Genomic DNA, 13,207 nt, shown 5'->3' on the forward strand with positions numbered 1-13,207 from the left:
CGACAACTTGCCGCGGCAACGGGGTTTCTCCCCGGCGCTGAGCCTCCTCGCGCCAGTCGTACAGGCGCAAGAAGACCCTCGCCTCCAGATCCCACGGTGGCAGTCCAGCGAGTAGGCCAGCTGCTTCGCGGGAGATCGTGCGGTACCCCCGGATTAGCCTAATGGCTATCACCCTTTGGGGCACGTTCAGGTACTGCACAGCCCGCGGCCGTGCCGAACGTGCCCATACCGGGGCCCCGTAAAGGGCCATGGACCGCATGACCCCCATCAAAATATACCTACAATTCTATTACTAAGATATTTATTGAAGTACTTAACTACAATTTACTAATAACTAATTTCATAATGATAAAGTAAGGACAAAATTTTAAATTGGTTGACACTAATATTTAGACATGATAAAAACAGTAAAAACAAATATTCAATATAACAAACAAAACGAAGAACAGCATCATAAAGCATCATAAAAATCAATAGTCTAAAAGAAAGTGTTAGTCACAGAAAATATCATCATCAGATTCTATTTCAGATTCTTCAGAATCGCTATCAGATATTAAATTCATAACGTCACAAAATTCTACTTGATTTTCTTCTGTGACTATCATTTCATAAACTTCTTTAAACATATTTCTCTTTACGTTACGATCCAATTTTGGTCGTATGGTTGTCAAAAAAGGATCTGAAGTGAGAAGCAGGTTATGAAGTACATCTTCATTACAATTAATACTACTACTTTTTCTCGAGTGAGACTCTCTAAATTTACGAAAATCTTTGTTTCGCTTCAGATGCTTCTTCTGACAAAAAACCGATTGGCACTATAGACAAATGCTCAATTATATGAGCTCCATGAATAAGCAACTTATGAATACTCACAGGCATATAATACCATGGATAAAGATTGGTAAACATTTTTGCAGTATCTATACAGAATTCATTAAATTTGTTTACAATAATTTTTTCACCAGAAGAAATACATTGTAGGATCACACCAAGTCTTTGCACTAAAGCAACGTCTAGTCCAGTTATATCAGCAGTTTTGGCTGGATCTTGAAAGAACCTTCTAGCTGAGTTTCCGTTGTTTGTCGTCCCACTGCCTTGTTTTACAACGTCTAATAATAAACCAGTTTCTTTTCTGAATCTGTCTTGAATGTTCTTTTTTCTTTCATCTACAGATTTTTTGGCATCGTCTCCTCTTGATTGCCAAGATTTAATGTCTAATCTATATGCTATATGAAGCAAACATTCCATGGCACGGATCCATGCATGAAGACTGCTTAATCCATATTTATAGGTACATATCTTCGTCCACTGGTTTTTTCTGAACCAATTCTATATTGTTCATTTCCTTCGGACGCGCCTTACACAAATCGCAAACTGCTGTAGAAGTGCCAGAGATATAGGATGCCACTTTTCCATCTATCATTGTCAAGAGCAATTTATGCTTGATAGTTGCATTTTCACATTTCGTTGGATTTAAACTTTCTATTTCTGTTTCTATATAAGTCATTTCGTATTTAACATTAAACTCCGTTTCTTTCATGAACTTCCACATAATGGGTCGGCAGAAAGACGTTGATGAAGGCCGTTGGTTTTGCCAAATAATACATCCATCTTGAGTTGTGAGCTTCAATGGCACAAGACTCGGTAATAGGTAATAACAAATTACCAAAAATTAACAAATTATCTCATTAGTAGTATATAATTATTTCCAGAGATTATATTATCGGTGCACCAATGAGTTATGGCCTGACCATATCAGTGAGTCACCACTGAAGTGAGATTCAGAGATAAAATATGTGAAACTTATAAATAAATATGTAGATGATATTGCAAAAATCGGTCTATACTTGTATCTTAAAACGGGCACATTTATCGCACCATGTTTGTTTGAAGAAAATGTGCCAAATATATGTCTTATTACCATATAAAAAAATCAAGTCGAAAGGCGAAGGGAATCTCGAGATACATCAGTTTTTAAGTCACTTCCCATACATTTAAATCACATTTTGCGCTATAGCTCTCGATGTAAGAGTCCAATCAGAAAATGCTAGTAACATTTTTAACAGCTAATAAGAAGACAAATACGATGGCATAACTCGTTTTTCAAAAATTGACATTTGGATATTTAAATATCCTATGTCCCAACGCTTGTATGGCGTCGATCTACTGTGTGTCGTATCAAGATTTGTTATTAGGCCATTCCTAGACCTCACAATATAATTGCCCAGTATATACATACTACGATGTGCCATGTATTTTGCTAAAGTTAATTGAATTAACAAAATTGAGCAGTTTATCGTAGTATTAAAAATTGTATTAAATTTCAGAGCGGCAAAACTTAACGAGAACTAAAAACGAGAACTAAAGTGACGTGCAGTAGCATTATTCATTTAACAACAAAAAAATTACAAGGTGGAATTCGTTATTGAATATTGGTCTTTCAGCTTTCGATAAATGTTGTAAATTATATTAACTACACCACGTAGTTAATATAATTTCTTTATAAACTACAGTAATCTGTATAGTCTGTGCTGTTGACAACCCCGACAACATTCGACGAGAATAATTCGCGAACGTGAGACAAGAGACGAAATTTGTAATGTGATAAATTAGTACCTAATAATTACGCACTGTACAACGTAGATGTTAAATCTTGATTAAGATGATAATATGACTTCCGAGGACACCTTGTCAAGTGAAATATGGATCTTATGAATACGGGAAACAGTGATACGTTGAAGAGAAAGTGTCGTGAAGAAATCGTTCAGTCGTCGCCTTCAATGATGTGGAAGAGGTCGATTGTGCAAGCGAGGGCTGGGTGCGCGCGCGCCGTTGCGTCCTTGGCACTGCTGCTGGCAATTGTAGCGGTGAGTTCGTGAACTTGCTACTATTACCGAGGCTAGGTGCTGCCCAGCTTCAAATCTTAATCCTATTGTCAGCACTGCTTAGCCGTGTTTTTGTTTATATAAACAGAACATCAACAAACTTTGTTGATTATTATTATGAAACCCTATGTCTGGTCAGATTATGCATAGGATTCAGGACTTGACTTGTGCCTCTTGATCTATCTGATTGTCTCTTTATTATTCTGGCTTTAGCTAATGTTCTGGAGTTATCTATTGAGATATCTTTTCATCTATTAACAAATTTCAGTCATCCATTTACTGGTTGATTATTATCGGTTCTTAATAAATTAAATATATATATAAACATCATGTTAGCAACACTAGCAATGTTTAGGCAACAGCTCATTCATGAAGGATCCTTATAGCTATTTGTTGAAGACCATCTAATAATCTTTCTTATATAAGAAAATGAATTGCTGTCCATTAGTCTCACTAAACTTGACAATGGCAGGACCAATTTGGCATCCTTTATTTGAAAGTTTACAGAGGTCCAGGGAAGGTTACTCTTTTATCACATCTCTCTATCGCTCTAAGGTTTGCTGTCAGAGAACCCAGCTCTGGGTTAAGCTCGCCTTTGTACATAACTTTTCTCTATTATGTGTGTATTAAAATATGTATTGTGTATAATAAAGAATAATAATAGAAGGTGTAAGCCATACAAGGCAGTACAAATTTAACGGGTCAACTAATTATTAAATTGATTTCAACTCTGAATGCCAACAATAAGTAAATAAACAATTAAGATAGGGTAAATTTGATTACTATAATTTTTGTTATATTTTCCTGATATCTTAAAACTTGTTTTATAGGTATTTGAATCTGAAAAAAATATGGTTTTCCTCATATATGAGGAAAATGTATCATACATTCTAAAATGTTGTTAAGGCAATTTTTGAAATATTGTATTGTGACTCATATTAATTAAATAAATTAAATTGTAAAGTCTGCTATCCAATGGATTTTTATTAAACTTGTGTTGTTAACTTGAGGTACCTATTCAAAGACTTCAATAAAGCACATCAAGATATCAGGATGGGGAGGTGTTGAGCGTGTGGCATCAGTGCATTCGCTACACGAGTGCCCCCTCAGTAGCATAGGAATATTTCTATGAACATTCATATGGAATCTAGAAGTATCTTTTTTGTACTTATAGAAACTTAAAACAGAAAATAATCCGTTCAAATCATTGATAGCTTTTTTATAATATTTACATTGGGAAGAAATGGTAACACTGATGGTATCCTACACTAATGGTACTCCTGACTGGTTTTGGGTCAGGGAGGTATTTTGAAAGGGTTCGTGGTGTTGTAGGTGGTTTGAGGAGGGATAGGTATTTCACATATAATAATAAATAAAGTATCGATTGGTGCATTAATAACATAGAAGAATTGGCCGTTACAAGTTGGCTAATTGTTGTTATTGAACCACTTGACTATATGATTGTGCATGGTGTCTAAAAGATACAACGTGGTCGAGATCAGAAAGCAAAACTGTTTTATTTCGAATACCAACATTACAAAATATTATTCTTGACATCTAACAAAACAAATCACAAAGGAGGTGCAAACATAACATACCTTTCCCTCATAATGATTGGTAAAGACTAATTAATTCAATTACAAATAAAATCTACTTCTAACATAAATTAACTTAATCATTAGGAATTCCTACAACATCCGGCCATAATTCGGGCGGTGGAATCACAATCGGCGGATCCTGTGATAGTTCAGAATCCGTCTCGTTGCCTGGCTGGCTGTCAATGACAGGTGAACCCTTATCAGACGTGTCTTGCGATCTGGCCAGTATTTGATCTGCATGTCGCCGATGCAGCTCGCCATCTTCCGTCCTTACCAAATAAGTGGTCGGACCCTCTACCGTCTCCACGGTGGCCCGGCACCACTTGTTCCCGGGCCCGTACATGCGTATTAGCACGGGCTGCAGCAGCGTAAAAGTCCGCGTCGGCGTGCGCTGCGCCGCCGCCTCCAGTTGCTGCTCGGTGCGGCTCGGCATCGAGTCGGGATGTAGGCTCGACACGGCCGTCCTGTATCTTCGCCCATTCAGTAGCTCGGCAGGTGTCTTGTTCGTGGAACTATTTGGTAACGTCCGTAAATAATATAAAACTTTGCACAGTCTCTCTTGCCACTGCATGTCCAAATTCCCTAACTTCTTCATTTTATTTTTAAATGTTTGAATCGTGCGTTCAATTTGCCCGTTAGTCTCTGGGTGATAGGGCGGTGAATACAAATGTTTAATACCATTCCTTTTCAGAAAATTATTAAATTCATCCGAGGTGAATGCACGTCCATTATCAGACACCAAAACTTCGGGCAGCCCTTGTGATGAGAAAATTTTTCTTAGAACAGCTATCACCGTACTACTATTCATTCCTGGTACGATTTCAGCCTCAAACCATTTGCTGTAGCTGTCTACTAGTACTAAAAAAGTTTTTCCTTGAAAGGGCCCCGCGAAATCCACATGCACACGGCTCCACGGCTTCTCTGGAACTATCCATGTCTGCGGATCTTTTGGTGGGTTATTTCTTACAAGCTGACATTGCTGACAGTTGGCCACCACTCTCTCAATCTGCCGATCCATGTCGACCCACCACACGTAACCTCTTGCATACGCTTTTGTTTGGACAATGCCCGCATGAGGGTCATGTAACAACTTTAACACTTTGTCCTGTAAGGACGTAGGTATTATGACTCTGTTGCTCCACAATAAACAACCTTTATTATGTGAAAGAGCCTCTCTCCGTGTCCAATAAGCTTGTAGGCTCGGGTCCATGTTCCTTCGCGGCCATCCGTGCAATACATGAAACATTACTTTTTGTAATACTAAATCTCTATTGGTCTCCGCGGCTATCTTACTAGCATCCAGCTCCCAGCCACTCGGCTGCTCCTCCAGCAGCAGCACGTCGCGCAGCACCTCCTCCTGCACGCTCGACGTGTCCGGAGCAGTCCACCTGCTCAATGCGTCCGCGTTGCCGATTAATTTACCAGGCCTGTATTTAATGCTGTAATTATAACTGGACAGTTTCAATGACCAGCGCAACATTCTCGGTGAAATCTGGTCTGGAATTGGTTTCGCAGGGTTAAATAAACCCACCAACGGCTTATGATCTGTCACAATAGAAAATCTGCGACCCGCCAAGAATTCGTGAAACTTAGTCACTCCAAATATAATGGCAAGGGCCTCTTTATCAATCTGCCCATATCGTCTCTCATGCGGCTGAAGTGTCCGTGAGGCCATCATCACCGGCCTCTCAGAGCCGTCGTCCATGACGTGAGCAATAATCGCTCCGAGACCATATTCCGATGAATCACAAATGAGAAGTAGTTCTTTTTGCAAATCATAGCCTACCAATGTTCGCTCTGAAGAGAGTAATCGCTTCGCCTCCACAAATGCTTCTTGTTCCTTCTCACCCCACCTCCAAGGTCTTTTTGATTCTAAAAGTCGATATAGTGGTTCCAACACCGTGCTCTTGTCAGGCAAGAACTTTTCATAGAAATTATATAAGCCCAGGAAGGCACGTAAGGTCTCTCTGTTCGTTGGGGCTGACTTTTCTTGAATCTCTTTGACTTTCGCTGGTGCTGGGTGAAGTCCTTCTGCATCAATCATGTGTCCCAGGAATGTAATGCTGTTCGCAGCGAACACACATTTCCTTACGTTCAGGCGGAGTCCCATCTGTTGCAGCTTGTTCAGCACTTCTCTAAGTCTCCGGTTGTGTTCATCCATCGTGGCTCCAGTGACAGCAATGTCATCTAACAGACACGCCACTCCATCCATACCCGCTAACGCTGTTGACATTAGGCGTTGAAAATTGCTGGCGCCGCGCTCACACCAAATGGCAAGCGATTCACTTTCATTAGGCCGATCGGGTGTTCAGCGTGAGCATCATCGCTGTCTCGTCGTCTACCTTCAATTGTGTGTACGCGTTTTCAAGTCCAGCTTACTAAATATTCTGCCGCCACTAAGTCTTACAAACGCTTCCACAGACGTCGGTAGCGGATAGATGTCTGTATCTATAGCGGCGTTCACCGTGGCACGATAATCGCCACATATACGTATTGTTGTGTCCTGTTTTATTACCGGCGTGATTGGCGTCGCCCACTCAGAATAACGAACAGGTGTCAGTACACCCGCCTTCACCATCTCGTTCAATTGTCTAATTACTTTTTCTCTAAGCGGGTAGGGCACAACGCGAGCCTTTAAGAAACGGGGCGTAGCTTCGCGCCGTACGTGAAGTTTTACCTCAGGACCTTTGTACTCGCCAAGGCCTTCTCTAAATAGTTCAGGAAAGTCTCTTCTGTATGGTTCTATCTCCTCTTCAGTCCAGCACAAACCTGATACCTGAAGGCCTAGTGCATGGAACCAGTTCCTTCCCAGCAGATTTGGTCCATTCCCGGATACCACAACCAGTTCACATTGTGCTTCCTTATTAGCTAGCACAACACGCACATCTGCTAGCCCTAATACTTTCAAAGGGTCTTGAGTCCATGTCACAAGCTTTAGATTGGTAGCCCGGAGGGAGGGGCGTCGACCAAAGCCTCTTGTATGTCGCTTCCGACATAATGGTCCGAGATGCACCCGAGTCCACTTCCATAGATATTTGAACGCCGTCTATCATAACGTCTGTGGTAATAGGTGGTGAGTAATTTTCTACACAGACATATACGCCCATCATCTTCTCAATCGAAGTGTTACTCGCGTTGGCTTCTCTCATATCGTCGACCTGGTGTTCCCGACCTGGCTTCTTGGAGCAGGCCGCCGCAATGTGCCCAAACTTCTTGCAGTAGAAACATTTCGCCTTAACAAACGGACAGCGCTCCCCCGGCCGGTGTGCACGTACGCACCGCCGACACTCGTTCGATTTAACAATACCAATATCCATCGGCTCAGCCTCTGTGACACTAGACGGAGTTTGCTTAGACTCACTAGCCACACACGCAGGGTACAAATCAGGGAACGTCACTTGATAGTCCAGACACATTTGTAACGCGACCTCGTAGGTCAAGTCTTTCTTTTCAATAAGTCGCGTCGCAAGCGATCGTCCCGCACCCCCAGTACTAGTCGGTCTCTCAACTGGCGTTTTAAGTCTATGAAATTGCACTTTGCACCAAGCAGACTTATAGCCGCCACAAAGTCTTGCACGCTTTCACCTTGCACTTGTTGACGTTTATAAAATTTTCCCGCTTGCAAAATTTCGTTAACCTCGGGTTCATAAAACTGATCCAAAACCGTAAAAATGTCCGCCAACGGCACTTCTGTTGGACGTTTTGGAACAAGAAGTGATGCAATTAACGCAAAAGTTTCTTTTCCGCACTGAGAAAGAAACAGCGATCGTCCTTTGTCTAGGTTATGTTTGTCGTAACCCGCCGCATCCAGCGCGCACAATAACTGTTCTTTATAATCACACCACTTATCAGTTTTTGGGTTAAACTGCCCGGGAAACACTATATTCGTTATATTTGCAGTCATTTTCACCGAAATCTAACTTATTTTCCGCAGTCGCCAATAAAAGATACAACGTGGTCGAGATCAGAAAGCAAAACTGTTTTATTTCGAATACCAACATTACAAAATATTATTCTTGACATCTAACAAAACAAATCACAAAGGAGGTGCAAACATAACAGTGTCCATAGCTTGGGTTATGTCGCAGGGGCTCGAACCATCCGCCACAATCAAGTGGTCATTTCGAGTGGAAGAAAAGCAAAGACATTCCTAAGTCAGGTGTTTCCAGGTCTGCGGGTTGCTCGAAAGAGATACCGCGTCCCTGGTACATAAAAGGCCTATGACGGAACACGACGGTTTTTAGTCAGTAAGAGTCTGACACTCCCTCCGCTGCTAACCTACAGCGGGAGGGGTCACTTGATGATTTTTGACGTCGTTAAAAAAAAAAAGGTGTTTCCAGGTCTGAATGCCGCCCTAATCCCGTCACATGGACACAGATTTTCGGGGGTGATGTGGAAGCGGTGAAGATATGATTTGTGGTAGCCATGGTTGGATAAATATTGAGTGATCGCGAAGTTTGGTTTGCCTGAAGCTGGGGATAATTTATTTTATTTAATCTTTACAATCAGGCAACAATGGCCCATAGATACATACCTTACAAACTAACATATTTATTAGTAAATAAAACTTAAAACTATGTTAGTAGCACTTATTATGCGCAACGTCTGTGCGTCCTTGTGGAACTTGTCCGCGAAAGCGATGGAACACCACGTTCCTGTGGCCAGAAGTTCTCGTCCAACACGAGGCGCAGGAAACACATCGACACTCGCACCACGAACGCCTTGAAGTTGGCGTTATGGCGCGACTCCAGCAGCTGCACTCTAGGGGCGAACTTCAGCTTCTGGCGCACGTACTCCACGGTGACCTCCGCCTTAGTGGTGTAGTGTAGGCGGGAGATGTACACCAGGGTGTTCGGCTTAGCGGCACGAATAAGAGTTCTGATGTGAATTGCTGTATCATAGAGGTCGGAGGCTGCCTGGCGGCAGAGGAGATTATTCTTATATTTTACATAACTAGATTGGGATCGATCATAGGCATAGGAACGGTGAAGATTGGCAGCAGATGTGGCGGCGGAATCAGCCAGTTCATTGCCTGGAATCCCGATGTGGGATTTGGTCCAAGCGAACGATATACTGAGGCCAGCAGACTCCGCATCCAAGAGGAGATTGTGGACTTGTGTGGCAAAATGGTTCGAGCTAAAGGGGTTTGCCAGTTCTGTAAGGGCGGACTTGCAGTCTGAGAGGAGGTCTATAAGCAGCTTGCAGGTATGGAGTATTGCAAGCATTTCGGCCTGGAACACCGAACAGCACTCGAAGAATTTCAGTTTTTTATATGACTGACGCTATTGTTTTGTATAATATCGACCGACAGTAGCACCGACCTTGTCATTGTGCTTGCTGCCGTCGGTGTATACTTGGTTAGTGTCGGGAACACACACAGCAGCAATTTCTTCCAGCGCTTTTAACTCATTGAATTTAATGCCATTCCTGAGAGAGGGGTGTAGGAAGTGAGTTGGGTGGGTGGGGGTTTCCAGTGAGATTTCGGAATGTAGAAAAGAAGAGAAGCTGTTGAGTTACGTTCACAATCAGCTATTGCAAGAATTTCCGAGGGAAGAGGAGTAAGGTTGGCAAACGAGATTGCTGTAGGGGTGTTCACAGTGCGCACTCCCTGAATAATTTTGAGAGCAAAGAGCCGTCCTAATGTGAGGAGTTTTTTCCGATGGTGTTAAGGCCAATTGGGTATATGTCACATTATGTTTGTTTGTGCCCACACCATCCAAGATTACCACCAAAAACCCAACATACATAACCCATCCAATTTTTACAAATTACTGACCTACTTAATTTGTCTCCGGGTTGATGGATAGGTGTGGGATATGCTCGGGAAACTGCAGAACACTGGGGACACTGAGCGTGGCTCGACACACTCAGTGACTTTTTTTTTAAACTAGCACTGTCTATCATAGTAGTACACTTGTTCATAAAATAGTTTTAGTTCAAATAAAGCTTATCAAAGTTCAGTTGAAAGCAATGTAAATCCTGATTTAAACTTTTTACCAATACCTGCAAAAACCAGGTGTTGCATATCACCACGAAAAAGAAAGTCTGAAAATTGAGTTTTTTTTGTTGTTGTAGTTATATTAGATAATAGTATAGTTTAACCGTTCACACAGACCGGCTCGGAGAGCATCGGCGCGTATTTATCTTTTCACACAGACCGGAATCAGCTCCGATCGGCTGCGTGACCTTTAAAAAGCATGCAATCGGTGCCAAGCGTCTGCAAGACCGAGAGTACGCGATCGGAGCCGGTCAGCTCCTCTTATTATTTCACACCAAGCGCCTTCAAGCATTCTTAATGGCAAAAGCACATGCAAAAATAAACCTTACTACAAATACTAAGTACTGGATTTTCAACGTGTTAAGAATTTGATCTCCTCTCCGAGCCGGTCTGTATGAACGGACCCTAAATGTTTGCAATATTGTAACGTGTGGTATGGCGCGCAGAGCACATGGCGAAGCGGCACGTGCGCTGACCTGGTTATCGAGATCCCCGGGTCCGGCGGCGGCGAGGCGGACGCGCCGGACGGCGGCCACTACCGGCTGGACTACCGGCCGCCCGACGGCTCGCCCGCGCCCAACATCACCGTGCCGGCGCGCGCCAACACCATCAACTTCGTGGGCCTCCCGGGCACCAAGTATCACTTCATGCTCTACTACTCCAACGCCACCTTCGCCGACCTCCTCACCTGGAACCAAACCATCATCACTGGTACTGCACTTAATTCTTCCTCAATAATGATGGCTTCGGATGTCGTTCACACTATCAATACTATATTTCAAGTGCTAGCATGTTCATAATATACCAACGTCACCTTTAAAAAAAAGTACATTATTTGTTACGGCAGCGCCGGAGCCGCCCACAAATCTGACGGTGACCCTGGGCCGCAATAAACAAGCCACCATCTCGTGGTCGCCACCAGCGCACGGCGACTACACTGGATTCAGGTTTAAGGTACCTTAATTTCTATCCCTGTTCACCAAATTTTTCGAAAAAATAAACAATGGAAAGTTAACAGTAGGTACTCTACTACTACTACGGTAGGTTAAAATAAAACTGACTTCTAAAAATACAAAAACGAAAAAAGAAGGCCCGGTGGCGTAGCGTGACTGTCCTCCGCCCGGGGCAGGAGTAAATTTGCCGCCCCCGAGTTTGGGTATTATGTAAGAATAAGAATATTTATTTGCCTAAAAACATGGTATAAAAGGTGTTACAGTAGTCCAATTTGATCACATGTTTAGCTAAAATAATGAAGCATGCAAAATTGTTCTTGAATTGTAAAAAAAAAATACTTTACATTTTATTTCGTGTAGAGGCGCATCCAGCCCTTAAAAGGCTTTGGGAATCTGGTTTTCATGTTAACAATTGTCATGACCAATACCACTACAACCGATGAACTGATCAGATTTTAATATAGATTTTAGACCGCCTGGCGCAATGCAAAAACAGAGTAGGAAACGCATTGATATTCAATAACCTAAGATGCACAGTCTCGAATAAAAGTAACTCTAGAAAGTGTCTCATAACACTAATTCTGTCTCTTTCTATAAGGTACAAGCATACTGTTATAGCCTTTTTATCGTCCCACTGCTGGCCGTAGGCCTCCTCTCACACGGAGAAGGATTGAGCATTAATCACCACGCTTGCTCAATGCGGGTTGGTGATTTCAGACTTTATAGTCCAGGTTTCCTCAAGATGTTTTCCTTCACCTTGTTATGAGCCATTGGTGTCCAAGATATACTTAGAAAGTACATACAAACTTAGAAAAGTTCATTGGTACTTGCCTGACCTGAAATCGAACCCACACCCTCACACTAGAGAGGTTGGTTCTTTACCCACTAGGCCACCACGACTATAGGTACAAGCATATGTTATTGCAAGTTCAACTTTACGCGAATTGTTTAAAGTCGTTATTACAACGCACTGTACTTAAAGCAATAAAATTTTACGACCGAAGTGGTTGGCTAGGACAAAGTATTGAGTGGAGACGAACATGATTTGATGATGATGATGATGATGATGAACATGATTTTATTTTTTTCATTATTAGCCAGTATTTTAAGTTTGTTGAACTGTGCATAATATAAAATACATATATATGCATGCATACCGTTGCCGAGTTCCCTCGACCTTTTCTCGTCTCCATCATCAGATCAGGTCTAAATCTTCACTGTTGTACAGTTTTCTCTATCAGACATACTTCTGAGTGTCAAGTTTTTACCCTGTGCAATGTGCATGCCTACAATTTTCGGAAGTTGCCCTCGATTTCTCAGGGTTTCCATCATCAGATCCTGACCTGACGAGTATGAGACCAACTGGGTAGCATACCCTTTCAGAAAAAAAAAAAATAGCTAATCTATCCAGGCGTCTTTGAGTAATCGATTAACGTACCTACATTAAAAAATAAAAACATTTCGACGAATTAAGAACCTTTCTGGGTAAATCCTTTTTGGGAAGTCGGTTAAAAATGAATGCGAATGCGGGCACAAGCGGGTAGTCGGTGTTGTGCGCAGGTGATCCCGCTGACGGAGCGCGCGGAGGGCGGCGCGCGCAACGTGTCGGTGGAGGGCGCGGGCAACTGGAGCCACACGCTGCGCGACCTGTCGCCCGGCGCCACCTACCAGCTGCACGCCTTCACGCTGCTGCACGACAAGGAGAGCGCCGCCTACGCCTCGCGCAACTTCACCACCAGTGAGTTCCAACACACACCACATTACATTCATCTA

At 42.5% G+C, this 13,207-nt stretch overlaps 1 protein-coding gene across 2 annotated transcripts in view; it reads left to right on the plus strand.

Moving 5' to 3' along the window:
* The first annotated feature begins 2,296 nt into the window (after nt 1-2,296).
* LOC110379041 (tyrosine-protein phosphatase 10D-like) overlaps nt 2,297-13,207 on the plus strand; it is a 39,142-nt gene continuing 28,231 nt past the window's right edge. The window contains exons 1-4 of one of the 2 annotated variants that reach the window (XM_064036611.1): nt 2,297-2,867; nt 10,928-11,192; nt 11,329-11,435; nt 12,995-13,172. In XM_064036611.1, the coding sequence (XP_063892681.1) occupies nt 2,703-2,867; nt 10,928-11,192; nt 11,329-11,435; nt 12,995-13,172 (715 nt within the window). In that variant the 5' untranslated portion in view covers nt 2,297-2,702. The remainder of the gene's footprint in view (nt 2,868-10,927; nt 11,193-11,328; nt 11,436-12,994; nt 13,173-13,207) is intronic. The other variant, XM_049841061.2, reaches the window with a different exon arrangement.

This window comes from Helicoverpa armigera, chromosome 10, assembly GCF_030705265.1.
Source record: "Helicoverpa armigera isolate CAAS_96S chromosome 10, ASM3070526v1, whole genome shotgun sequence".
Taxonomy (NCBI): domain Eukaryota; kingdom Metazoa; phylum Arthropoda; class Insecta; order Lepidoptera; family Noctuidae; genus Helicoverpa; species Helicoverpa armigera.